The sequence below is a fragment of the Salmo salar genome, chromosome ssa10 (genome assembly GCF_905237065.1).
Source record: "Salmo salar chromosome ssa10, Ssal_v3.1, whole genome shotgun sequence".
Taxonomy (NCBI): domain Eukaryota; kingdom Metazoa; phylum Chordata; class Actinopteri; order Salmoniformes; family Salmonidae; genus Salmo; species Salmo salar.
Window position 1 is genome coordinate 75,544,333 of NC_059451.1, and position 26,124 is coordinate 75,570,456.

Consider the following 26,124-nt stretch of genomic DNA (forward strand, 5'->3'; position numbering starts at 1 on the left):
CTGACATGCACTGTCAACTGTAGGACCTTATATAGACAGGTGTGTGCCTTCCCAAATCATGTCCAATCAATTGATTTACCACAGGTGGACTCCAGTCAAGTTGTAGAAACATCTCAAGGATGATCAATGGAAACAGGATGCACCTAAGCTAAATGTCAAGTCTCATAGCAAAGAGTCTGAAAACTTATGTAAATAAGATATGTTTTTAAAAAATATAAATTAGCTGAAATTTCTACAAAACTTGTTTCTGTTTGTCACTATGGGATATTGTGTGTAGATTGATGAGGAGTTTTGTATTTATTTAATCAATTTTAGAATAAGGCTGTAACATAGCAATGTTGAAAAGGTCAAGGGGTCTGAATACTTTCCGAATTTACTCTATGAAAAAAACGTATGTGTCTTGTGGATTGGGTCTAGCATTTAAGCTATACTTGATTTAAGGGATTGCACTTTTGGGACTACTCCATGTTATCCTTCAAAAACCGGGCCAACAAAATCAAGCCAGTTCAATATATTTGGTATATGACTCAGGTCTGGTGTATGCAAATAAGGGACATAGGCCCATTGTAAACAACCAGTTTCAATATACACAATATAAATACTATTACAATTATTTAGGTGTGGAGATAAGACTTCAAATCAAATGTTATTGGTCATGTACACATGTTTTAGAACACACTTACAGAAAGCAGTGATTTTAGTTTCCATAAACATTAGCCTTGGCTGCGCTTGGAATTGTTGAGGAACCCCGTCATGGATGCATTTCTTAACACTGTTTCGCGGAGTTATGGCAAGAATGTGGGATGGCTACATTTCTGAATGAAAGACTTCCTCCCCGAAGTCCTCGCGGAGGAAGAGGACCCAGTAACGTTAGCAACAGCATTGATTAAATGACCACAGAGACCATTGCCAGAAAGTGAAGTAGAGGAGGAGGCGCATAGCCAAGCTGTCTGCACAGGCATGCACACAACTATAACTTCTGAAAGTGACGCCAGAGGCCACTGCTCCACCCCGCAAAAGGGGACACAGAAAAGTAACTTCTTCCTATAAACACCACCACTCATTTGGCGACCGGAGCCAGCGCAACAGTTTACAAGACCACACCAGCGACAAGGCTAAACTGCACGCGGCTATAAAATCAAAAGTCAAGGAGATAGTTTTCAAGAAAAAGTAACGTTTGGAATTGCAAGCGCACACTAGCAAGAAACGCTTGTGAAGTTTCTCCCAGATGTTCGGCATCATGAGTCGAATGTCCTGCTTCGGTGTTCTTCTCATGACGTCTGTCGTCCTATATCTGTTTCTCAAAGTAAGCGACTGATTTATATTTGACAACATTAACACAACTTGGAGAGGTTTTAGGTCTTGTTGTTTCTATAGAAAAGCCATAATACTGTGTCATGAATGACGATGCTGAACATTGCACCTGTCGCGTCAGGTAAAGTTCTGTTCCTATGCCAGAAAGTGGCCGCAGCATTTAATACTTAGGCCTATCACTATCAGTCTGTATAGAGAGTATGTATACATGAGTTTGTAAAGTCATTGAATAATAATAATAATGGAAATCTTATTTATCGATTTTTCTGTCAAATCCATGAAAATTTGAAAGGTTACAGAATGTATTCAGTTTATGACAGTGCTTCTATTGTGCGATGAATACGGTCTTGTTAGAATTAGGACTATAATCAATTCATGTCACTAAGTAATTAATACACTGACCTTTTAGTTTCAACAATATTAAGCTATTTATTCGCACGGGGGCCCAGGATTGTCTGCATTTAGTTGGATGTGAGAGAATGTGTTAATCTCTCTCCAATACCCTCACATTTTTGACAATTATTTCATACATTTAAATGCAAAAATGCCACTCTGGAATTCAGTATTTTATATTTAGGCATAATATGTGTGTGATTCTTATTGTTCTCTTTAGGCTATTTGATATTTATTCATATGTCTTTTGTTAAAGGGTCTTTTAATGGACTCAACATGTACAATAGGCTAAACAACAAGTGTATTGCCAGCTACTAGATTAGGTATTACAGACCCATCTGTAATAGTAGAAAGTTTTTGCTGCAGAATCATATTCATACAAACACCAACAATACCAACAGAGACTTAATTCACAAGGGATAGGGCACAATATACATAAACACAGCATTAAACATACTTTGCACATACAGTGCTTGCAAAAGTTTTCAGACCCCTTGGATTTCTTCATGTTGTATTGTGTTTCAAAGCGGGATTTAAATTGTTATAATTGTTAAAACAATTGTCAACACAAAATACTCTAATGTCAAAGTGGAAGAATATATATTTCATTTTTTTTAAAATAAATAATCATATAGAATATAGTTGTTGCTTAAGTATTCAGCCACTTTGTTTAGGCAACCCTAAATTAGGTCAGGAATCAAATGTTGCTTTACAAATCACATAATAAGTTACATGGACTCACTCTGTTTGAAATAATAGGGGTTGACATGATTTTTGAATGACTAACCCTTCCTCTGTCAACCATACATACACCATCTGTAAATATTGAATTTCAAGCACCCATCTGTAAATAGCCCACCCAACTACCTACCTCATCCCCATATTGTTTTTATTTACTTTTTTTGCTCTTTTGCATACCAGTATTTCTACTTGCACAACATCATATGTACATCTATCACTGCAGTGTTCATTTGCTAAATTGTAATTACTTCGCTACTATGGCCTATTTATTGCCTTACCTCCTTACTCCATTTGCACACACTGTATATAGATTTTTCTATTGTGTTATTGACTGTAGGTTTGTTTATCCCATGTGTAACTCTGTGTTGTTTTTGTCACACTGCTTTGCTTTATCTTGGCCAGGTCGCAATTGTAAATGAGAACTTGTTCTCAACTGGCCTACCTGGTTAAATAAAGGTGAAAAAAAGAAAATAAATATATTCAACTACAAAGACCAGGGAGCTTTTAGAAAGCCTCATAATGAAGGGCAGTGATTGGTAGATGGGTAACAATAACAAATCAGACATGAAATATCTCTTGAAGTATGGTCAAGTTAATAATTATGCTGTGGATTATGTATATATTAAACAACCCAGACACTTCAAAGATAGCGATTCTTCTGAACTGAGCTGCAGGACCCGAATAAAACTGCTCAGGGATGTTACCATGAGGCCATCCGTAATATATATACTTTTTTAAAACAGCTACAGATTTCAATGGCTGTGATGGGAGAAAATTAAGGATGGATCAACAACATTGTAGTGACTCCACAATTATAATAATGACATAAATGACAGAGTGAAAAGAAGAATACAAACATACAGAATACAAATATTCCAAAACATGCAACGAGGCACTAAAGTAATACTGAAAAAAAACACAACCAAGGAATAAATTTGGGCCTGAATGCTAAGCCTTATGTTTGGGGAAAATCCAACACAACACATCACGGAGTAACTACCTCCTTATTTTCAAGCATGGTGGTGGCTGCGTCATGGTATGGGTATGCTTGACATCAGCAAATACTGGGGAGTTTTTCCAGGATAAAAATAAACGGGATGGAGCTAAAAACAGGCAAAATCCTGGAAGAAAACTTGCTTACCAATAAGACAGTGAGTGAATGGCCAAGTTATAGTTTAGACCTAAATCTGCTTGAAAATCTATGGCAAGACTTGAAAATTGCTGTCTTGCCATGATCCCCAACATCTTGACAGGGCTTGAAGAATTTTGAAAATAATGGGAAAATATTGCACAATCCAGGTGTGCATAGCTCTTTTATAGACTTAGCCAAAACTCACAGCTGTAATCGATGTCAAAGGTGTTTTTAACATGTATTGACTTGAATACTTATGCTATGACAATATTTTAGTTATTGAATTTCTATTCATCCTTAAAAAATATATCATTTTTCTTCCACTTTGACAGAGTCTTTTGTGTAGATTGTTGACAAAAAAATGACAATTCAATCAATTTTAATCCCACGTTGTAACACAATATATTGTGAAGAAATCCAAGGAGTCGGAATACTTTTGCAAGGCACTGTAGTTGTTGGAGCCTATTAGCCATTTAACCTGTGCTTATCCTACCACTATTTGACTATAGACTAGGTCCACCGCTCTCCAACTGATATTTCTGGAGAGGGTGAGTTAGAATGGCAAAAGAAGATGTGTGAGTCCCACACAAAGGGGTCAGGAATTGAATGAGGACTGTATGTGTGTGTATGTGTGTGTGTGTGTGTGTGTGTGAGAGTACTTGAGAGTGCTGTGCTTGTATCCTGATATGATCATGCTGTTTTGGACGTGGGTTCTCATATATAACGTGTAGGCTACAGGAGTAAGACTTCAGCCTGACAGAGAGAGCTCAGGGCAACGCTTTACATCTGTAATGCACATTTCCCTATACCTCTTATATTTACTAAATGATTTATCGAATAATATAACATAATATTGAAAAGTGAATCAAAAGTAATCCACAAATGGCATGTGCTGACTAGCTTGTTACAAGTTAAATACATATGTTATTCCAATGGTATTTCCACTGGTAGTAGATTTGAAGGGTTTTGCTGGAAGAGCTGTCCCTATGAAAAGTGCCACAAACAGTGAGAAGCTTTGGTTTGGCGTGTCCACCCAGCCTAAGGGGTTCCCGAGTGGCGCAGCGGTCTAAGGCATTGCATCTCAGTACTTGAGGCGTCACTACAGACACCCTGTTTCGAATCTAGGCTGTATCACAACCGGCTGTGATCGAGAGTCCCATAGGGCGGCGCCCAAATTGGCCCAGCGTCGTCCGGGTTTACCCGGAGTAGGCCGTCATTGTAAATAAGAATTAGTTCTTAACTGACTTGCCTAGTTAAATAAAGGTTACATTTCAAATTAAAGCATTTTAAACGGGGTAATTTAAGGGTGATGAGGAAGTGGTGATGTAGTGATGTGGTAAGGCAATGCCTTATCACCTTGCCAACTTCTATGAAGAGTACACACAGTGATCGTGAGGAGAACAGGTCATGGTACATATGCAAAACGGATTTTTAATCCTGTTACTATAACACAGGTAGAAGAGACAGTCCGGCCTCTGAGGTGAACTGCACTATAGTTAAAGGGTAAATATCACAAGGGATGTTAGCAGAATCTGTTGTTCAATATAAGCATTATGCTAATTCGTTGAATTCATAAATAACCAAAATCAGCAGAAGAATTGGGAAATGGGAGGGCAGAGAAGGGTGACCTAGCACTGGGTGGAAAGATGTAAGTAAAACCGTATAATGATCCCATGTTATTTGAATATCAAAGTCGTCCTCTGAAGTGGATAGTGGGAAGAAGGATTGGCCATATTGGATTTAGAGAATAAGAAACCTTTATTTCAAAAATACAAAATATTTAACAGAATTCTTCACTGATATTACTTCATAACCTCCACGTTTCGCTCTACCGTTAGCCTCAGATCTTTTACAGTCAATAAGGAACATTGTTTTAAATAGAGAAAAGCTGTGGGAAATAGACGCTACTATTGCAGCCATTTCAAATAACCCTCAGTTTGTTCTAGGCCGGCCCCTGGGGGACTGTGGAAGGCTTTGAGATTAGGATTCGTATGTGGTTGAGAGCGAGTTCCTATTGATAGCTCTCGGGTACTGATAACCATGGTTGTGAGTATGTGTGTGTGTGTATGATTTAACAGTGGCTGGCAGTGCCACCAAAGGGAGAGATTATGGTGATGATGATGGTGGGTAGGGGACCGATAAGATAAGACCCATTTCAGAGGAGGGCACCTTTGTGTTTCACAGCTCAAAGGACCCAGGGGTCGAGAGGTCAATAGGGAAAAGGCACTTTAAAGTATTTTACATAATCTCGTTCCTGCTATTGTTCTTGCTGGCAATTTTTTTGTTCTTTTGCTTTTTCTCTTACTCTCTTTCTCACCCCCTTTGTATGTAATGTTCTCCTCCCATACTGGCTACCTCACTCCCACTCTCTTCCCCGCTTTCTCATCCTTCCCCTTCCTCTTCTACTGTTTCCCAAGGGTGAAATTGTGGTGTAGATATTGCCTTCGGAAAGTATTCAGACCCATTGACTTGTCCCACATTTTGTTACGTTATAGCCTTATTCTAAAATGTATTAAATAATTTCCCCCTCCTCATCAATCTACGCACAATACCCCATAATGACAAAACAAGAACAGGTTGTTCAATTTTTTTGCACATTCATTAAAAAAACCCGAAATACAACATTTACATAAGTATTCAGACCCTTTATTCAGTACTTTGTTGAAGCACCTTTTGCAGTGATTACAGCCTCGAGTTTTCTTGGGTATGACGCTACAAGCTTGCCACACCTGTATTTGGGGAGTTTCTCCCATTCTTCTCTGCAGATTCTCTCAAGCTCTGTCAGGTTGGATGGGGAGTGTTGTTGCACTGCTATTTTCAGGTCTCTCCAGAGATGTTAGATTGGGTTCAAGTCTGGGCTCTGGCTGGGCCCCTCAGGGACATTCAGAGACGTGTCCCGAAGCCACTCCTGCTTTGTCTTGGCTGTGTGCTTAGGATCTTTGTCCTGTTAGAAGGTGAACCTTTGCCCCAGTCTGAGATCCTGAGCGCTCTGGAGCAGGATTTCATCAAGGATCTCTGTACTTTGCTCTGTTTATCTTTGCCTCAATCCTGAATAGTCTCCCAGTCCCTGCTGCTGAAAAACATCCCCACAGCATGATGCTGCCACCACCATGCTTCACCATAGGTATGGTGCCAGGTTTCCTCCAGATGTGACATTTGGCATTCAGGTTCAATCTTGGTTTCTCATGATCTGAGATTCTTTAGGTACCTTTTGGCAAACTCCAAGCAGACTGTCATGTGCCTTTTACTAAGGAGGGGCTTCCGTCTTGCCACTCTACCATAAAGGTCTGATTGATGTAGTGCTGCAGAGATGGTTCTCCCATCTCCGCAGAGGAACTCTAGAGCTCCGAGTGACCATCGGGTTCTTTCCCACCTCCCTGTTCAAGGCCCTTCTTTCCCGATTGCTCAGTTTAGCCGGGCGGCCAGCTCTAGGAAAAGCTTAATCCATTTTAGAAAAGGTCTAACGTAACAAAATGTGGAAAAAGCCAAGACAATACTTTTCCGAAGGCACTGTATATATATATATATATATATATATATATATATATATATATATAGCCTAACTTTCACACACTCACATAACATACACACATTTAAAATTAGTATTTTTTTTGTTGTTGGTGTGATTACTAAACAATTCATTTATAATTAGTAGGTTTTGTTGTCTGTTTTGACAAACCTTTTATTTTGTACGTATGTATTCTATATTGTTTTTTTGTGGTGTGGTTTTCATACAAGCCCTTGGGCTTCCAAATACACCTGCATACCATTTTTTTATATATTGTTGTCTATCACTTGTTTTCGAAATAAAACAAAAACTAGAATAGCACATCTGGGGCCTACTTCGCCTATACTGTTTCCCAGCTGTGAGTGTTGTCTTATAGCCTACTGGTTCTGATAGCATCTTTCGTCACACTGTGCTTGCCCTTACATCCTGCGAGGAGGGGGACCAGGAATCTGTTTGTGGGAAGTTTGCGGGGTACTCAAAGCAGCATCGCACAATGCTTCCTAAAGCAGCCACAGGAATTGACAGGTGTGGGTCGGGAGTCAGCACAGTAGCCCTCGCTCCCCTCTGGGTGCATGTAAAAACATGTAAAAATCTGAGCGAGTGATGGAACTGATAGGTTAACATTGGATCTGAAGAGCATCCAATTTCCCCCTTGGACCATAGGGTCTTTGGGTTTTGGATTTTTGAGACTGTCTGGCATGGAAAATAATAGATGAACGGGAGAGACTGTTTTCGTATTGAAATGCAGAATACTGAGTTTACAAAACATTAAGATCACCTGCTCTTTCCATGACAGACTAACCAGGTGAAAGCCATCATCCCTTATTGATGTCACTTGTTTCATCCACTTCAATCAGTGTAGATGAAGGGGAGGAAACAGGTTAATGAAGGAATTTTAAGCCTTGAGACAATTGAGACATGGATTGTGTATGTGTGCCATTCAGAGGGTGAATGGGCAAGATGAAAGATTTAAGTGCCTTTGAACGGGGTATGGTAGTAGGTGCCAGGCTCACCTTTTTGTGTCAAGAACTGCAACGCTGCTGGGTTTTTCATGCTTAACTGTTTCCTGTGTGTATCAACAATGGTCCACCGCCCAAAAGGACATCCAGCCAACTTGACACAACTGTGGGAAGCATTGGAGTCAACATGGGTCAGCATCCCTGTGGAACACTTTCGACACCTTGTAGAGTCCGTGCCCCGACAAGTTCTTCATGTTTTGTATACTCAGTGTGTGTACTAAAAGCAGACGAGAAGTTGACATAAAAACAGGGAGCTAAATTAGTTCACCGTCAAGTATCAACCATCAATCTTCCAAATGCATTTATTTGCATTGAATGCCACCTCCAGCACCCAAACAAGCGAAAAAGACAGCATCACAATAGACTGTCACATCCCTATTTATTTCGTAACAGGGAAATTTGTATGTGATTTGTACACATTAAAGGATTTCAGACGGCTGTATCGACATGGCCTCTGAGATCAAATAGCCTTGTTAACTACAGTGTGGGTGGTGAGGTAGTAGCAGCAGTTCGGAGAGCGAGACCCGGCAATTAAAGACCCAGGAAAAGTACATCGCTTTGCATGAGTTTATCATGGAATGATTACTCTCGTCTGTGTGTGTGTGAAATGACTTCTCTGCCCGTGAACTCATTTCTTGATGGGAAAATTGTGACGTTGCTATCAGTGGGTCCATCTCGGGAACAAGGAAGCGAGTCCTTTGCGCCCGTCCCCTTTTATAGTTACGTATGCAGCTGTGTACATCTACATTTAGGGGTGTTTTCCTGGAATAAAAAGCATGGACACACACACACACACACACACACACACACACACACACACACACACACACACACACACACACACACACACACACACACACACACACACACACACTTTGCACAGCACTTTGAAGTCGTGTTTGGTGCCACGCAACATTAGTGGTGGTCAGTGCCGTTTATGATGAGGGTAGACAATTCTTTTTTTTCATGAGCATGGCCTTATTTCTGTTACAGCATGTTGGATGACTATCATTCATATTCCATTTACCCAGTTCAATGTAACATCGATAGGTTTAGGCTACTACATGATACTCAAATTTTCCCTATAATCATCATTCCAAGCCAAACCATGTCATAACCGCTACGCACAGCCTACATCGTTGTCCCCATATTAGCTAAAGTAAAGTCCTAGTCAACATAGCTAATAGAACTAATGCGTTGGTAAACCCGCTACAATCGTGCAGTAACGTTAAGGTCTATAGTCAGTAAGCAGTTACACTGGCACGCCCAGGTGGCAATAAATTAATAAAACCAAAAGCTTACCTTGACTTGGAAGAGTTCCAGTGTTGTGTTGGAAAGTCATAGCCAGCTAGCTAACATAGCATCCCTTTGTTTGAGCCGAGTGTTTAACTCAACTAGCCCGCTGCATTTGCTAACTAAGTGAGAGAAACTGAAAGTGAAAAAAATTACTAAATCTCTCATCTCTTGCTTCTCCTTCATTTTTGAAGAAATACATTTGTTGAAAACTTTTCAATTATTGTCTCTCTCTCTCTTTGAGTCAACTACTCACCACAGTTTATGCACTGCAGTTCTAGCTAGCTGTAGCTTATGATTTCAGTACTAGATTCATTCGCTGATCCTTTGATTGGGTGGACAACATGTCAGTTCATGCTGCAAGAGCTCTGATAGGTTGGAGGACGTCCTCCGGAAGTTGTCATAATTACTGTGTAACTCCATGGAAGGGGGTGGGAACCAAGAGCCTCCTAGGTTTTGTATTAAAGTCAATGTACCAAGAGGAGGACGGAAGCTAGCTGTCCTCCGGCTACACCATGGTGCTACCCTACAGAGTGCTGTTGAGGCTAATGTAGGCCTTCATTGGAAAACAGTGTGTTTTAATCAATGATTTAGTAACATGAATATATTTAGTATAGTTTTATTTAAAAATATTTACTTTTTCAAGTTTTAAAATGTTTATTTGGATGAAATTCACTAAGGAGGATGGTCCTCCCCTTCCTCCTCTGAGGAGCCTCCACTGCGCAAAATATAGAACTGACATCTTATCCTTTACCTATGCTGCCTTTTGGAAATCAGGACTTATTAAGCCTGATCTCAAACAGCACAGAGATGCCCGGGTCAAAAGTACTGCTGTCACACAACTGGTCATATCAAGTGTGCTTTAGTGGAATGCTGCACAGCCCACTCCCTCTATCCCCCATCAGAATCCAGACAGGCCACTTTAAAATGAACAGCCCCAAACATGTTGCCTTCTGAACAGGCCTCTGAGTCCTCTGCATGTCTATAACGCCTGACAAAGAGACCCAGTGCTACAGCCCCATGTGAATGAGAGACTAGCTTCTCTGACTGACTGACTGATTCAAAGCTCTTATTGTCAGCAGATGCCTAATCGCTCCCTCTATCACTGGCGGCCTATGAAGGAGCTACGGCCCGGACGTCGGGATGCGAAATGTAAAAGCCGTTTTCTTTTTTTGGGCTGGGTGGACGGGGAGGGCTGAACTGGAAAGGTCAGGATGAGTTCTCCTTTAAAGATGAGGAAACTGGCTCTGTGCCAGGAGAGAGAGAGTGTGTGTAGGGGGGATCTAACTTAACAGAGAACTTGTTTAAACTTTGATGAGAGAGAGAGAGAGAGAGAAATAAAGAGAGAGTTTAGCACAGCGAAAGAGTCGACAAGTTGGCGGGTTACATCGTTTCCCCTGAACTGGGATTTAGTTGGTATGATAAAATTGACACTTCAGCTGTGGATAAACATAGCTCTCAGTATCCAAGATCTTTGTGAACCACCGATTGGCTTCACTGATTTACAATGAAAGAAGGGAAAACTGCCCAGTATTTCAGTCCCATTAGCGTGCTTCATGCACTATGCCGCTGTGGGTCTGTGGTGGTTTGCTCTCATACCCGTCTAGGACCAGGTATCGACACACACACACACACACACACACACACACACACACACACACACACACACACACACACACACACACACACACACACACACACACACACACACACACACACACACACACACACACACACACACACACACACACACACACACGTGTCACAAACACACCCTGTTGTCCACTGTTTGCTGGGCTGCCTGGCTAGCGTTTTTGCGTGAGTGCGGCTGCAGCTAGGGCAGTAACCTGAGCAGGGAGCAGTGGTGCTGATTGTTATACAATAAGGCCAGATAGGCATCTCCACACAGCAAAGCACACTATAGCACCGCCGGCCTGGGACGCCAAATACCACTCAGCTGATTTCCATAGCTCCCGATCAGAGCCACGATACAGTAGGTGGTGTGGGACACTAGTGTGGGAGGTAGGATGGGTTGAAAAAGCACAGGTAGATGCACACACATGCACGTACACAGACGCACAAAAGGTATGTACGAGGCTGCGTGCACGCACGCACACACACAGACACAAATTGCAGAAAGAAACTAAAACGACACAGAAGACAAGCCTAGATAACAACTAGCTAATCCACTGAAGATACTTGTCTTTTCTTTTCAAAACTTCAATTAAATTACCAATAAGGGATTTTCCTTTTTATTGACTACTTTGGGCCAAAGTAGTGACTGGCTAAACAGTAACTGGAAAACAATCTCTCTGTCACATCTGCCAGCCACTGACTCCAGGAAACTCAGCAAACAAATCCAGAGGCAAATGTATTTGAAAATGGCTGCCATCAAACAGACATTGAGCTCTCTCTGGGGCACGTGGTGTGACACAACTGGCTTTTCCGTTAAAAAGCAGTCTCCTAAAACCCTTATCTTATCTGCTACGCAGTTACAGTCCACAGAACAAAATGATTGATTCAGAACATTTCGGTCAGTACCATGGTGTTAGATGATGCTCGCACAGGTTGTAAATGTGATCGTAGAAATGCCATTATAAAATGGTTTTGGGTTGTAAATGGTTAAAATGTGATTGCTGTTGTGGTGCGCTTGTGTTAGATGGGTATGCTGTCACTTAATGTGTCGTCTCCATCACCCTTCAGCGTATGACTACCATAGAAAAACAATGGGTGCGATTCATTTTTGGCAGATACAAAATGTCTGCCTGAACGCCCGCTAAAAGCACTGGCAGAAACAGATTGGCATACAGAGATCATTAATAAAAACCTGTAAGCTCAAATCCTGTATAATACAGACAGAGGCTATCTTGTGTACATCTTATCATGGCTTTGGATGGAGATATCATCCCAAATTTCCCTGCAGGGTTAGTTACCGTTTTAGCTACTGTTTTTACTTCCTCGTCGTTCACTTCAATTAGCCATTGATGTCTGGTTACCAGTTAATGAACAGTTACAGTCCACAGAGAGAACCTGATGTGGCTGATGTTATGACTGGATGGCTGGATCAGGGACAGAGACCAATCCATGGTGAGAAAACTGTCCACATTCATTTGATAGAAACACCCCAGAAGTTCACCATGGCATAGTAACTGATTACACTCCAATTGTTCCAGTCTAACTTATAGTTCAAGGAACGTCTCCTGGAGGCGCGGTGTTATCACCTCAACCAGATGAAGGAGTCAGAGCGTTGATTTATTAGACCATGTCGGGTGGCACTTCTCTTCCTCTGTTTGAGGTGGAGACAAAGGTAACTGCCAAAAGAAAGGAAACCTCAACATAAAGGGTCTTAATAGGCCGTTGGGCCACCAGAACATCTTAAATGTGCCTTGGCATAGGTTCTACAAGTGTCTGGTGCTCTATTGGAGGTATGCGACACCATTCTTCCACGAGAAATTCCATCATTCGTTTTTGTTGTTGATGGTGGTAGAGGAAACGTTGTCTCAGGCGCGGCTCCAGAATCTACCATAAGTGTTCAATTGGATTGAGATCTGGTGACTGATGCACGCACACACAATAAACCCCCTATGCTCAATTGAGACCCCTCTTTTAACGTCAATGAGATCTTTTCTTCTAGCCATGGTAGCCAAAAGAATGGGCAACTGGGCATTTTTATACATGACCCTAAGCATGACTGGATGTCAATTGCTTAATTAACTCAGAACCACACCTGTGTGGAAGCACCTGTTTTCAATATTATTTCTATCCCTCATTTACGCAAGTATTTCCTTTATTTTGTCAGTTACCTGTACATCCCAGTGTAATGGCTGGCTGAGAGGACCTGTGCTTCTTCCATGCTGTTATCAGGGTGTGTCGCAGGCCAGGCCAGGGTGGGCTACTTGGTTCCAGGATGTTGTTTCAGCTTAAAAACAATGACTAGGTCACTTAGGAGAGAGACCGACTGGCTGGCTGGCTGGCTGGGAGAAGTCCACACAATGCATGTGGAAATGTGCCTTTGGCTTCACAGTAAAACGGTACACGTAATGAAAGATACTTCTTGTGAAATATCTACAAAGTCAGAATGAAATTTGTCACGAACTTCACAAATCATAGACACATATACTGCCTTTTTGAAAGGGAAGTACTATTCAAGTTAGATAAGTGTGGGCCCACTCTTTTCAACTTGATAACCCCAAGCCTACTATGGCATAGTGCTTTTATCCAGTAACTGCATTGTGTCCAACCTATTTCTGAATGAGTTTTGTGAAAACAAAATGATTTGTTTAAGGTTTTCTACAGCATGGGTGTACCTGGGTGATGCTGGTTCCATGACCAGCCAGAATTAATGAGGTTGTGAAAAGTCCAGCATTTCAAACAATTAGCTAGTTCACAGATAGTGCTTTGCAATCTACACTAAGTATACAAAACATTAGGAACACCTGCTCTTCCATGACACAGACTGACCAGGTGAAATCTATGATCCCTCATTGATGTCACTTGTTGAATCCACTTCAATCAGTGTAGATGAAGGGGAGGAGACAGGTTAAAGAAGGATTTTTTGGGCCATCCAGCCAACTTGACACAACTGTGGTAAGCGTTGGAGTCAACATGGGCCAGCATCCCTGTGGAACGCGTTCGAGACCTTGTAGAGTCCATGCCCTGACAAGTTGAGGCTGTTCTGAGGGTATGTATTCTGTTTCTAGGATTTCCACCCGCAGTGTAGAATGTAGAACTTGAGCTTCAAAACCATCAGACTGGCTCCCCATGCTCTGTCCACGTGTACACACACGCACGCACGCACACACAAACACTTTCAGCTGGCAAACCCCCAAAGACTGTCTTAGCCCGGTGTTTCGCAGGGCCTCCATCAATCAATGTCAGCCAAGTTATACGAAAATGTATCCACAAAATACTTGAAAATATTAGGTGACTTTTTTCCCCCCCTGTCTCAATGAAGTATTTTGTGTTTCTTTTTTCTCAAATCAGAGGAGCTTCACAGCTCAATCTAGGTCTGGATTATCTGTGTGAAATGCACACAATAATTCACAGACACACACAAACAGAGAGGACATCCAAGGACAGATTTATTGTACTTGGCCAACGAAAGATGTCTTCCTGATTGGGCTATGTGTTGGTTAGGGGCCTTGTGTCATCTACAAAGACCCTTTGGGAGGGGGGGACGCGAGAGCGAGCAGAACTACAGTATGTCTCAAGATGCACAAGTATCTAGTGTATGGGACATATAACATTCATAGTATAACATCAACAACCCCATGAAGATGTTTAGACCTCTTGACATCATGTCTTAGGATTTTGACTGACAATCGCAAAGTTGCGGGTTCAAGTCCCATTTGGACTACTGTACCCTCTAAATTCGCTTATCAGAATGTTTATCAGAATTAAACACGTGATTTCAGGGGAACATAGATTGTTGGGTCATGTTCATGTCAGTTAATGAATAACATCTATAGCTGTATTTCAAGTCGCCCGCAAGTCTGTCTCCTCACTTTCTCACAGCGCAAGCGATGCCAGAACTGCTTTACATCAAAGAACCTAACCTCCCAAGCCCACACCCTATGCTCTCCCCCTAGCCTTTAGGAAGAATAGGAGAACAAAGGGGATTGAGAGAAGAGGGAAGTTGGGGTGGCAGGCAGGCAGGCAGGAGGGGGGTAGAAAGTGGCAGGGTTGGTGATATGAATAGTGATGGCAAGGGTAAGGACGGGGAGAGAGGGTCTCCAGGGAGTACCAGGGGAGGCGGTGGTGACTGTAAGCCCAGAGAGGATATCTTCCTGTCCCAACTGAATGTCACAATGGATGGGCTGCTATCTGGAGATCTGGATCTGAAAACTCTATATCTAGGCCTGGCTTTTTAATTACACCATTTCAGTCAACTTCCTCGTCAACGTCGTTCCGCGAGTTATCACGTGAGTTGTCACGTGTGGCCAACTGTGGCTAATGTAATGAAGGAAATGACTTTTCTAACCAGACCACACCCAGTATGTTAAGTGGAGTTAATGAATCTCCTCATCTGCTGGACTGTATAACCGAGGCTGTCTAGGCGAGGACAGGGTTTGTATAGGGGACTCACCAGTGGGATGGGATAATGTGGGCGTGATGTTTAGTCGTCTGGTAAACAGAGTGGACCGCAGGACATCAGCCAAGGCCTGCGGTTTGCATTGGTGGAATGTTTAGTTTTGACTTATCAAATATTGTAGTGGACTGGACTAGGAAACTGGCAAATTGCCATCATACAAAACATCGAATCAAAGTTTATTGGTCGTGTACACAGATTTGTAGGTGTTATAGCAGGTGCAGTGAAATGCTTATGTTTCTAGCTCCAACAGTGTATCTTTCGCAAATACAATACCAATACACAAATAATAAACAAAATCTAAACAAGAAATCCGGAGACAGAATGGGTCCAATTAATGATCTAGAGTCGATATATTATTGAGCAGGTGTCAGAATCCAGAATATAAATACTGTATGTGGGGTGTATAGACAGTATATACACTGAACAAAAATATACACGCAACATGTAAAGTGTCCCTCCGACACTTTTCATGAGCTGAAATAAAAATCCCAAACATTTTCCATGCGCACAAAAAGCTTATTTCTCTCAAATTTTGTGCACACATTTGTTTACATCCCTGTTAGTGAGCATTTCTCCTTTGCCAAGGAGAATCCATCCACCTGACAGGTGTGGCATATCAAGAAGTTGATTAAACAGCATGATCATGACACAAGTGCACCTTGTGCTGGGAACAATAAAAGGCCACTCTAAAATGTGTGCGGGGGGTATTTCTGTAATAAAGCCTTTTTTTGTGTGGAAAAACTCATTCTGATTGGCTGGGCCTGGCTCCTCAGTGGGTGGGACTGGCTGCCCAGTCATTTGAAATCCATAGATTAGGGCCTAATGAATGTATTTTAATTGAATGATTTCCTTATATGAACTGTAACTCAGTAAAATCTTTGAAATGTTTGTGTTTATATTTTTGTTCAGTATAATTTGGAAAGAAAATGGTATGTACAGTAGTAGGTATATTAGGATGGGCTATGTCGAGAACACAGTATATACACAGTGAGTAAACAACAGTTCATAAACAGAATATGAGGTGGCCAGCGTTCAATGACTCTATACTCATGGGGCATTAGTCTCAAGGTGCAGGGCTGAGAACTGGGGAAGTAGCCGGCTAGTATTGGCTGTTCAACAGTCTGATGGCCAGGAGATAGAAGCTGTTTTTCAGTGTTTGCCTGCCAGAAGGTAGCAGAGTGAACAGACTGTGGCTCGGGTGGCTGAGGTCCTAGATGATCATCTTGGCCTTCCTTTGACACTGAGTGCTGTACATTTCCTGGAGGGCAGGCAGCGTCCCGCCCAGTGATACGTTGGGCTGACCACACCACCCTCTGGAGAGCCATGTGCAGTTGCCGTACTAGGCGGTGATGCAGCCCGACAGAATGCTCTCAATGGTGCATCTGTAGAAATTCGTGAGGGTCTTCGGGGCCATGCAGAATTTCTTCAGCCGCCTGAGGTTGTACATCAGTGGAGGATGCTGAGGGGAGGACAGCTCATAATAAAGACTGGAATGGAGTCAATGGAGTGGTATCAACCACATGAAAACCCCCATGTTTGATACCATTCCATTGACTCCATTCCAGCCATTATTATGAGCCGTCCTCCCCTCAGCAGCCTCCGCTGTTGTACATAGGTTATTCCACTGGTAGGTAATGTGCTTGGAGACTTCAGATGGCCTGTGTCATGACCCATCTGGCCCAAGGGAACACAGACACGTCCAAAATTATTGGCACCCTTGATAAAGATACGCATTAAAGACTGTATAAAATAAATAATACAATTACGGAGCTACTGTATATTGTACGCTCCAAGAAATTATATTGATATTATGTAGAACTTTTTTAGGATCTGAGGACCCATGACAAATCTTTTCAGGCTCCTGAGGGGGAATAGGCGTTGTCGTGTCCTCTTCACGACTGTCTTGGTGTGTTTGGACCATGATAGTTTGTTGGTGATGTGGACACCAAGGAACTTGAAGCTCTCAACCTGCTCCACTGCAGCCCTGTCGATGAGAATGGGGGTATGCTCGGTCCACCTTTTCCTGTAGTCCACAATCATTTCCTTTGTCTTGATCATGTTGAGGGAGAGGTTGTTATCCTGGCACCACACTGCCAGGTCTCTGACCTCCTCCCTATAGGCTGTCTCATCATTGTCAGTGATTAGGCCTACCACTGTTGTGTCGTCTGCAAACTTAATGATGGTGTTGGAGTCGTGCTTGGCTATCCAATCATGGGTGAACAGGGAGTACAGGAGGGGACTAAGCACGCACCCCTGAGGGGCCCCTGTGTTGAGGATCAGCATGGCAGATGTGTTGTTACCTACCCTTACCACCCGGAGGCAGCCCGTCAGGAAGTCCAGGATCCAGTTGTAGAGGGAGGTGTTTAGTCCCAGGGTCATTAGCTTAGTGATGACTTTTGAGGGCACTATGGTGTTGAACACTGAGCTGTAGTCAATGAATAGCATTCTCATGTAGGTGTTCCTTTTGTCTAGGTGGGAAAGGGCAGTGTGGCGGTTGGGGCGGTATGCAAATTGGAGTGGGTCTAGGGTTTCTGGGATAATGGTGTTGATGTGACCCATGACCAGCCTTTCAATGCGTTTCATGGCTACAGAGTGTTACGGTTCAGTAGTCATTTAGGCAGGTTACATTGGTGTTCTTGGGGACAGGGACAATGGTGGTCTGCTTGAAACATGTTGGTATTACAGACTTGGTCAGGGACAGGTTGATAATGTCAGTGAAGACTCTTGCCTGTTGGTCAGCGCATGCTCGGAGTACATGTCCTGGTAATCCGTCTGGCTCTGCGGTCTTGTTATTGTTGATTCTGGCCTGCGATGGCAAAAATATTCTAATGTGGCCCTCCATGGAAAATTATTGCCCAGGCCTGCCCTAGATGGTAAGATTGCTAGAATAGGCCAGGACTTGTGGAGGCAACAATTTGATCACTGTTCTGAGTCAATGCTGACCTCTACTGGTATGATTACTAACTGTCCTTTTCATCTTCCTTACAGGGCTCACAAGCTCAATGTAAGTACAGCCATTTCCACTTCAAGAATTTATGAAAGATAAATCTGAAGTAAGTAGACGATGATGAATGATACGAAGTACACTTCATTTTAAAGTTCCAGAAACATAATCAAGGTCCTAATTGTTATTCAAACAGTTACAGTATACACATGTGCAAATACATTCTGATTGGTTTCCCTCAATCCAAAACTCTCCTACCATTTTAGGCGCTCCCTGTACGAATTTCAAAGCCAGTACAACAGCAACGGAGATTAATATTCAGGTACATGCCAACTGCACCGTGAGCACTGGCGGTATTTCAGTTTTCTGCAACTCAACTATGGCCACCCTGTCTGGACTGGCTCCTGGGTCCACCCACAGTGTACATGTCCTGTGTAACGATATCCAAAAAGTCAACTGCTGCAATAACTTCACAACAAGTAAGTATCTCACTCTAAGGGCTGGTTTTGACCCAGATTAAGCCTGGTCCTGGACTGAAAATAACTTTGTGTTGATCCTGACAAGCTCTCCTTAAACGACTATCTTAATTACTGTGAGAACATTAATGTTTTCTCTCGACTCTGTAAATGTTCTTCGGCTGTATATCTGCGGCTCACAACATCTACTTCTGTAGTAATTCCAGACATACTTGTTCTCTCTCCCCCACCCACCTTTCTTGCACGCACAGAGCCTGAAACCATCACAATCCTCACTGTCACCAAAATCACAACATCGTCAGTGTCTTTGAGCTGGACTAAACCAGAGGGTAGCTCCTTCTATAAAGTAGAGTGGACTGATGGCAGTATCAATGACAGTCAGAATACCACAGGAACTTCTGTAAATGTTACTGGTCTCACTGCTGGAGTGCAGTACAACTTCACAGTCACTGCAGTGGCTGGAGATAACAAAAGTGAAGGACAAAACAAAACCGTTTTGAAATATACAAGTGAGTAACTCAGATACTTTAATGTCGGATTGTGTCAATGCCACAGGCACTATTTATATTCGTTTATATATTACTTGTTCACATCTAAGAACATGTGATAAGTTGCCATGTCTGTTGCAATAAGAAACACAATGCTTTCATGCATTTCACATTAAATGGCTCTCATTTAGGCTCACTTGATAATATTGGACTTGATTCAGTTGAAATTCTGTATCTTTTCCCAAATGTCCCTCTCTCTTGCACGCACAGAGCCTGCAATCATCAGGAAACTTACTGTGTCTGAAATCAGAACATCCTCAGTGTCTCTGAGCTGGACTGAACCAGAGGGAAACAGCTCCTTCTATATAGTAGAGTGGACTGATGGCAGTGACATTGGCAGTAAGAATACCACAAGAACCTCCACTACCATCACTGGGCTCCCTGCTGGAGTGGGGTACACATTCAGAGTCACTGCAGTGGCTGGAGATAATACAACTGTAGGAGAAGGCACTGAAGCAACCACTTTTACAAGTAAGCATCTTGGTTAAGTGCTTTTTGATATTTTTCTTAGATATACAATTCTTTCAGAAAGTTTTCATACCCATTGAGTTATTGCAAGTCTTGTGGTGTTACAGCCTGAATTCAAAATGGATTCAATATTTTTTTCTTCACCCATCTAGGCGCAATACCCCTTAATGACAAAGTTAAAACATGTTTTTATGAATATTTGCACATTTATTGAAAATGAAATATCTCATTTACATAAGTATTCAACCCCCTGATTCAATACATGCTAGAATCACATTTGGCAGCGATTACAGCTGTGAATCTGTCTGGATATGTCTAAGAGCTTTGCACACCTGGATTGTACAATATTTGCACATTACATTTTTACAAATGAATTACAAATGTGAAATGTCTCTCATTAAGTATTAAATTATTTTGTTATAACAAGCTTAAATAAGTTCAGGAGTAAAAATGTGGTTAACAAGTCCCATAATAAGTCGCATGGACTCACTCTGTGTGCAATAAGTATTTAACATGATTTTTGAATGACTACCTCATATCTGTACCCACCCACATGCAATTATCTGTAAGTTCCCTCAGTCGAGCAGTGAATTTCAAACACAGATTCAACCACAAAGACTAGGGAGGTTTTCCAATGCCTTGCAAAGAAGGGCACGTATTGGTAGATGGGTCAAAAATAAAAAAGCAGACATTGAATATCCCTTTGTGCATGGTGAAGTTATTAATTATACATTGGATGGTGTATCAATACACCCACTCACTACAAAGATACAGGCGTCCATCCAAACTCAGTTGCCGGAGAGGAAGGAAACCGCTCATGGATTTCACCATGAGGCCAATGGTGACTTTAAAACAGTTATAACTTTTAATGGCTGTGATAGGAGAAAACAGAGGACGGCTCAACAACATTGTAGTTACTCCACAATACTAACAATGACAGTGAAAAGAAGGAAGCTTGTACAGAATAAAAATATTCAAAAACCTGCTTCCTGTTTGTAATAAGGCACAAAAGTAAACCTGCAAAAAAAAACGTTATGTCCTGAATATAATTGTTTTTACCTTTATTTAACTAGGCAAGTCAGTTAAGATTTGCCGATCGAATCCCCAAGCTGACAAGGTAAAAATCTGTCGTTCTGCCCCTGAACAAGGCAGTTAACCCAATGTTCCTAGGCCATTATTGTAAATAACAATTTGTTCTTAACTGACTTGCCAAGTTCAATTTCTTATTTTTTTATTTTTACAATGACGGCCCACACCGGCCAAACCCGGACGACGCTGGGCCAATTGGGAGTCCCATAGGGTGGCACACAATCACGGCCGGTTGTGAGACAGCCTGGAATCAAACCAGGGTGTCTGTAGTGACGATACTCTAGCACTGAGCTTGGTTTGGTTTTTAGGATAAAATTAACAGAATAGAGCGAAGAACAGGCAAAATCCTAGAGGAAAACCTGGTTCAGTCTAATTTCCAACAGACAATGGGGACAAATTCAGCAGGAAAACCTTTCAGCAGGACAATAACCTAAAAAAAAGGCAAAATATACACTGGAGTTGCTTACCAAGACGTCATTGAATGTTCCTTATTGGCCTAGTTATAGTTTTTACTTAAATTGGCTTGGAAATCTATGGCAAGACTTGAAAATGGCTATCTAGCAATGATCAACAACCAACTTGACAGAGCTTGAAGAATTAAAAAAGAATAATGTGCAAATATTGTAAAATCCAGGTGTGTAAAGCTTATAGAGACATACACAGAAAGACTCACAGATATGTCTATTTCTTTGTCAATAAATATGCAAACATTTCCAAAAATAGATTTTCACTTTGTCATTATGTTGTGCTGTGTGTAGATGGGTGAGCAATTTTTTAAATATAATTTTTATTAAATAATTGTTTTAATTTAATTCAGGCTGTAACACAACCAAATGTGGAATAAGCCAAGGGGTATGAATACTTTCTGATGGCACTGTACATCTCGTTGGCTTTTCTATGCATTGTCCAGACTCTGTCCAGACTTTGTTAACAGCAGCTGGTGCGCGATCTGTAATGTTAAGCAATACAGAGTTTTCATCTATATTTTTCGTAGCTGTCTACTGACCACCACAAACCGATGCTGGCAGTAAGACCACACTCAACGAGCTGTTTAGTGCCATAAGCAAATGTAACCGATGTGAAATGGCTAGCTAGTTAGCGGGGTGCGCGCTAATAGCGTTTCAATCGGTGACGTCACTCGCTCTGAGACCTTGAAGTAGTTGTTCCCCTTGCTCTGCAAGGGTCGCGACTTTTGTGGAGTGATGGGTAACGATGCTTCGAGGGTGGCTGTTGTCGATGTGTGTAGAGGGTCCCTGGTTCGAGCCCAGGTAGGGGCGAGGAGAGGGACGGAAGCTATACTGTTACATTGATGCTGTTGACCCGGATCACTGGTTGCTGCGGAAAAGGAGGAGGTCAAAAGGGGGGTGAGTGTAACCGATGTGAAATGGCTAGCTAGTTAGCGGGGTGCGCGCTAATAGCGTTTCAATCGGTGACGTCACTCGCTCTGAGACCTTGAAGTAGTTGTTCCCCTTGCTCTGCAAGGGCTGCGGCTTTTGTGGAGCGATGGGTAACGATGCTTCGTGGGTGTCAGTTGTTGATGTGTGTTGTTCGAGCCCCGGTAGGGACGAGGAGACGGACGGAAGCTATACTGTTACACAAACAAGAAAATGCACATTCAGAGGCGACGTTTCTAGTGGCCAGTGATTGAGGACAGACGTTCCGCTAGCGGAACGCCTCACCAATGTCCAATGGTAGAGCGTGGCACGAAATACAAATACCTCAAAAATGCTATAACTTCAATTTCTCAAACATATGACTATTTTACACCATTTTAAAGACAAGACTCTCATTAATCTAACCACATTGTCCGATTTAATAAAGGCTTTACAGTGAAAGCAAAACATTAGATTATGTCAGGAGAGTACCCTGCCAAAAATAATCACACAGCCTGTCACAAAAACCAACACCACAGCTAAATGCAGCACTAACCTTTGATGATCTTCATCAGATGACACTCCTAGGACATTATGTTATACAATACATGCATGTTTTGTTCAATCAAGTTCATATTTATATCAAAAAACAGCTTTTTACATTAGCATGTGATGTTCAGAACTAACATACCCAGCGAAAACTTCCGGTGAATTTACTAAATTACTCATGATAAACGTTCACAAAATACATAACAATTATTTTAAGAATTATAGATACAGAACTCCTTTATGCAATCGCGGTCTCAGATTTTAAAATAGCTTTTAGGCGAAAGCACATTTTGCAATATTCTGAGTACGTAACTCGGCCATCACGGCTAGCTATTTTGACACCCACCAAGTTTGGGACTCACTAAACTCAGAATTACTATTAGAAAAATTGGATTACCTTTGCTGTTCTTCGTCAGAATGCACTCCCAGGACTTCTACTTCAACAACAAATGTTGTTTTGGTTCCAAATAATCCATAGTTATATTCAAATAGCTCCGTTTTGTTCGCGCGTTCAGGTCACTATCCGAAGGGTGACGTGCGAGCGCATTTCGTGACAAAAAAAAATCTAAATATTCCATTACCGTACTTCGAAGCATGTCAAATGCTGTTTAAAATCAATTTTTATGCTATTTTTCTCGTAAAATAGCGATAATATTCCAACCGGGCGACGTTGTATTCATTCAAAGGCTGAAAGAAAAAAATTGAGAATTCTCATGCAAGCGCATCTCCAGTGTCACTGTCCCCAGGCTGACCACTCACAAATCCTCCTGCTGTTCTTCGCCCAGAGACAGTAGACACCGCATTCCACTCTCTGGCGCCTTCTGAGAGCCAATGGAAGCCTTAGAAAATTTCACGTTACAGCACAGATGCTGTATTTTCGATAGAGGTGCAACAGAAGGACAACAAATTGTCAGACAGGGCACTTCCTGTATGGAATCTTCTCAGGTTTTGGCCTGCCGTATGAGTTCTGTTATACTCACAGACACCATTCAAACAGTTTTAGAAACTTTAGAGTGTTTTCTATCCAAATCTACTAATTATATGCATATTCTAGTTTCTGGGCAGGAGTAGTAACCAGATTAAATCGGGTACGTTTTTTATCTGGCCGTGAAAATACTGCCCCCTATCCCAAACAGGTTTTAAAGCAGGTAAACTGAAATCTGTTTTACATCATTTTCACCAACATGCCACCTATGTAACTACAGCCTACCAGATGAGGTAAATGCCTTCTATGCTCACTTTGAGGCAGCACTGAACCATGCATGAGAGCACCAGCTGTTCCATACAACTGTGTGATCTTGTTCTCCGTAGCTAACATGAGTAAGACCTTTGAACAGGTTAACATTCACAAGGCTGCGAGGCCAGACAGAATACCAGGACGCGTACACAGAGCATGCGCTGACCAGCAGGCAAGTGTCTTAACTGACATTTTCAATCTATCCCTGACCCAGTCTAACACCAACTTGTTTCAAGCAGAGCACCACAATCACCGTGCCCAAGAACGCCAAGGTAACCTGCCTAAATGAGCATCACCCGGTAGCGCTCACATCTATAGCCATGAAATGCTTTCAAAGGCAAGTCATGGCTCACATCAACACCATCATGTGAGACAGCCTTGACCCACTCCAATTTGTATACCGCCCCAACAGATCCACAGATGACACAATCTCTATTGGACTCCACACTGCCCTCACCAACCTGGACAAAAGTAATACCTATGTAAGAATGATGTTCATTGACTACAGCTCAGCATTCAACACCATAGTCCCCACCAAGCTCATCACCAAGCTCAGGACCCTGGGACTGACCACCTCCCTCTGCAACTGGATCCTGGACTTCCTGACGGGCCGCCCCCAGGTGGTGAGGGTAGGCAACAACACATCCGCCACGCTGAACCTCAACACGGGGTGCCCCTTCAGGGGTAGGTGCTTAATCCCCTCCTGTACTCCCTGTTCACCCACGACTGCATGGCCGTGCACGACTCCAACACCATCATCAAGTTTGCTGACGACAAGGCGGTGGTAGGACAAATGATGAGTCCTCATATAGGGAGGAGGTTAGAGACCTGGCAATGTGGTGCCAGGACAACAACCTCTCCCTCATCGTCAGCAAGACAAAGGAGCTGATCGTGGAGTACAGAAAAGGAGGGGCGAACACGTCCCCATCCACATCGATGAGGCTGTAGTGTCGCGGGTCGAGAACTTCATGTTCCTTGGTGTCCACATCACTAAGGAATTAACATGGTCCACACACACACACACACACACACACACACACACACACACACAGTTGTGAAGAGGGCACAACAGTACCTCTTCCCCCTCAAGAGGAGTGGCATGTTCTACAGTTACACCATTTAGAGCATCTTTACTGGCTGCATCACCGCTTGGTATGGAAACTGCAAGGCACCCGGCCGCAAGGTGCTTCAGAGGCTGGTGGGTACTGGGCCGAGCTCCCTGCCATCTAGGAGGTCCATACAGAAATGGTTTGTTGAGATCGGTGTGGAAGAACTTGACTGGCCTGCACAGAGCCCTGACCTCAACTCCATCAATCACCTTTGGGATGAATTGGAACGCCGACTGTGAGCCAGGCCTAATCGCCCAACATGAAATGGAAGCAAGTCCCCGCAGCAATTTTCCAACATCTATTGGGAAGCCTTCTCAGACAAATGGAGGATGTTATAGCAGCGAAGGGGGGAACCAACTCCATATTAATGCTCATGGGTTTGAAATGAGATATTCGACGAGCAGGTGTCCACATACTTTTGAGCTGAAAATGGCGCAGGAAGAAATGGCAGCAGTTTTACGGGCGCCCAACCAATTGTGCTATTGTGTTTTTGTTCGCTTTATTTGTAACTTATTTTGTACATAATGTTTCTGCAACCGTATCTTACGGCAAAAAAGAGCTTCTGGATATCAGGACAGCGATCACTCACCTCGGATTAGATGAAGATTTTTTCTACAACAAGCAGGACGCACAGGACATTCTCCAAACACCCGACAGGGCCGACATCCCCGTTATTTGCAAGAGGAAGTGATGCAGGTACAGAGAACAAAGAGCCGGATACCTCGTGAGGACCCGCAGAAGGCGAGTGGGAAAGTTGCCGTTACCGTCAATACTACTCGCCAACGTGCAATCATTGGACAATAAATTAGACGAGGTACGATCAGGGATATCCTACCAACG

General features: G+C 42.5%; 1 protein-coding gene across 2 annotated transcripts in view; it reads left to right on the plus strand.

The window, feature by feature from the left end:
- Positions 1 to 868: 868 nt before the first annotated feature.
- Positions 869 to 26,124, plus strand: part of LOC106561044 (receptor-type tyrosine-protein phosphatase eta) — a 76,041-nt gene continuing 50,785 nt past the window's right edge. For both annotated transcript variants that reach the window (XM_014124613.2, XM_045688101.1), the window contains exons 1-5: positions 869 to 1,306; positions 18,480 to 18,495; positions 18,702 to 18,914; positions 19,163 to 19,420; positions 19,670 to 19,930. In XM_014124613.2, the coding sequence (XP_013980088.2) occupies positions 1,229 to 1,306; positions 18,480 to 18,495; positions 18,702 to 18,914; positions 19,163 to 19,420; positions 19,670 to 19,930 (826 nt within the window). In that variant the 5' untranslated portion in view covers positions 869 to 1,228. The remainder of the gene's footprint in view (positions 1,307 to 18,479; positions 18,496 to 18,701; positions 18,915 to 19,162; positions 19,421 to 19,669; positions 19,931 to 26,124) is intronic.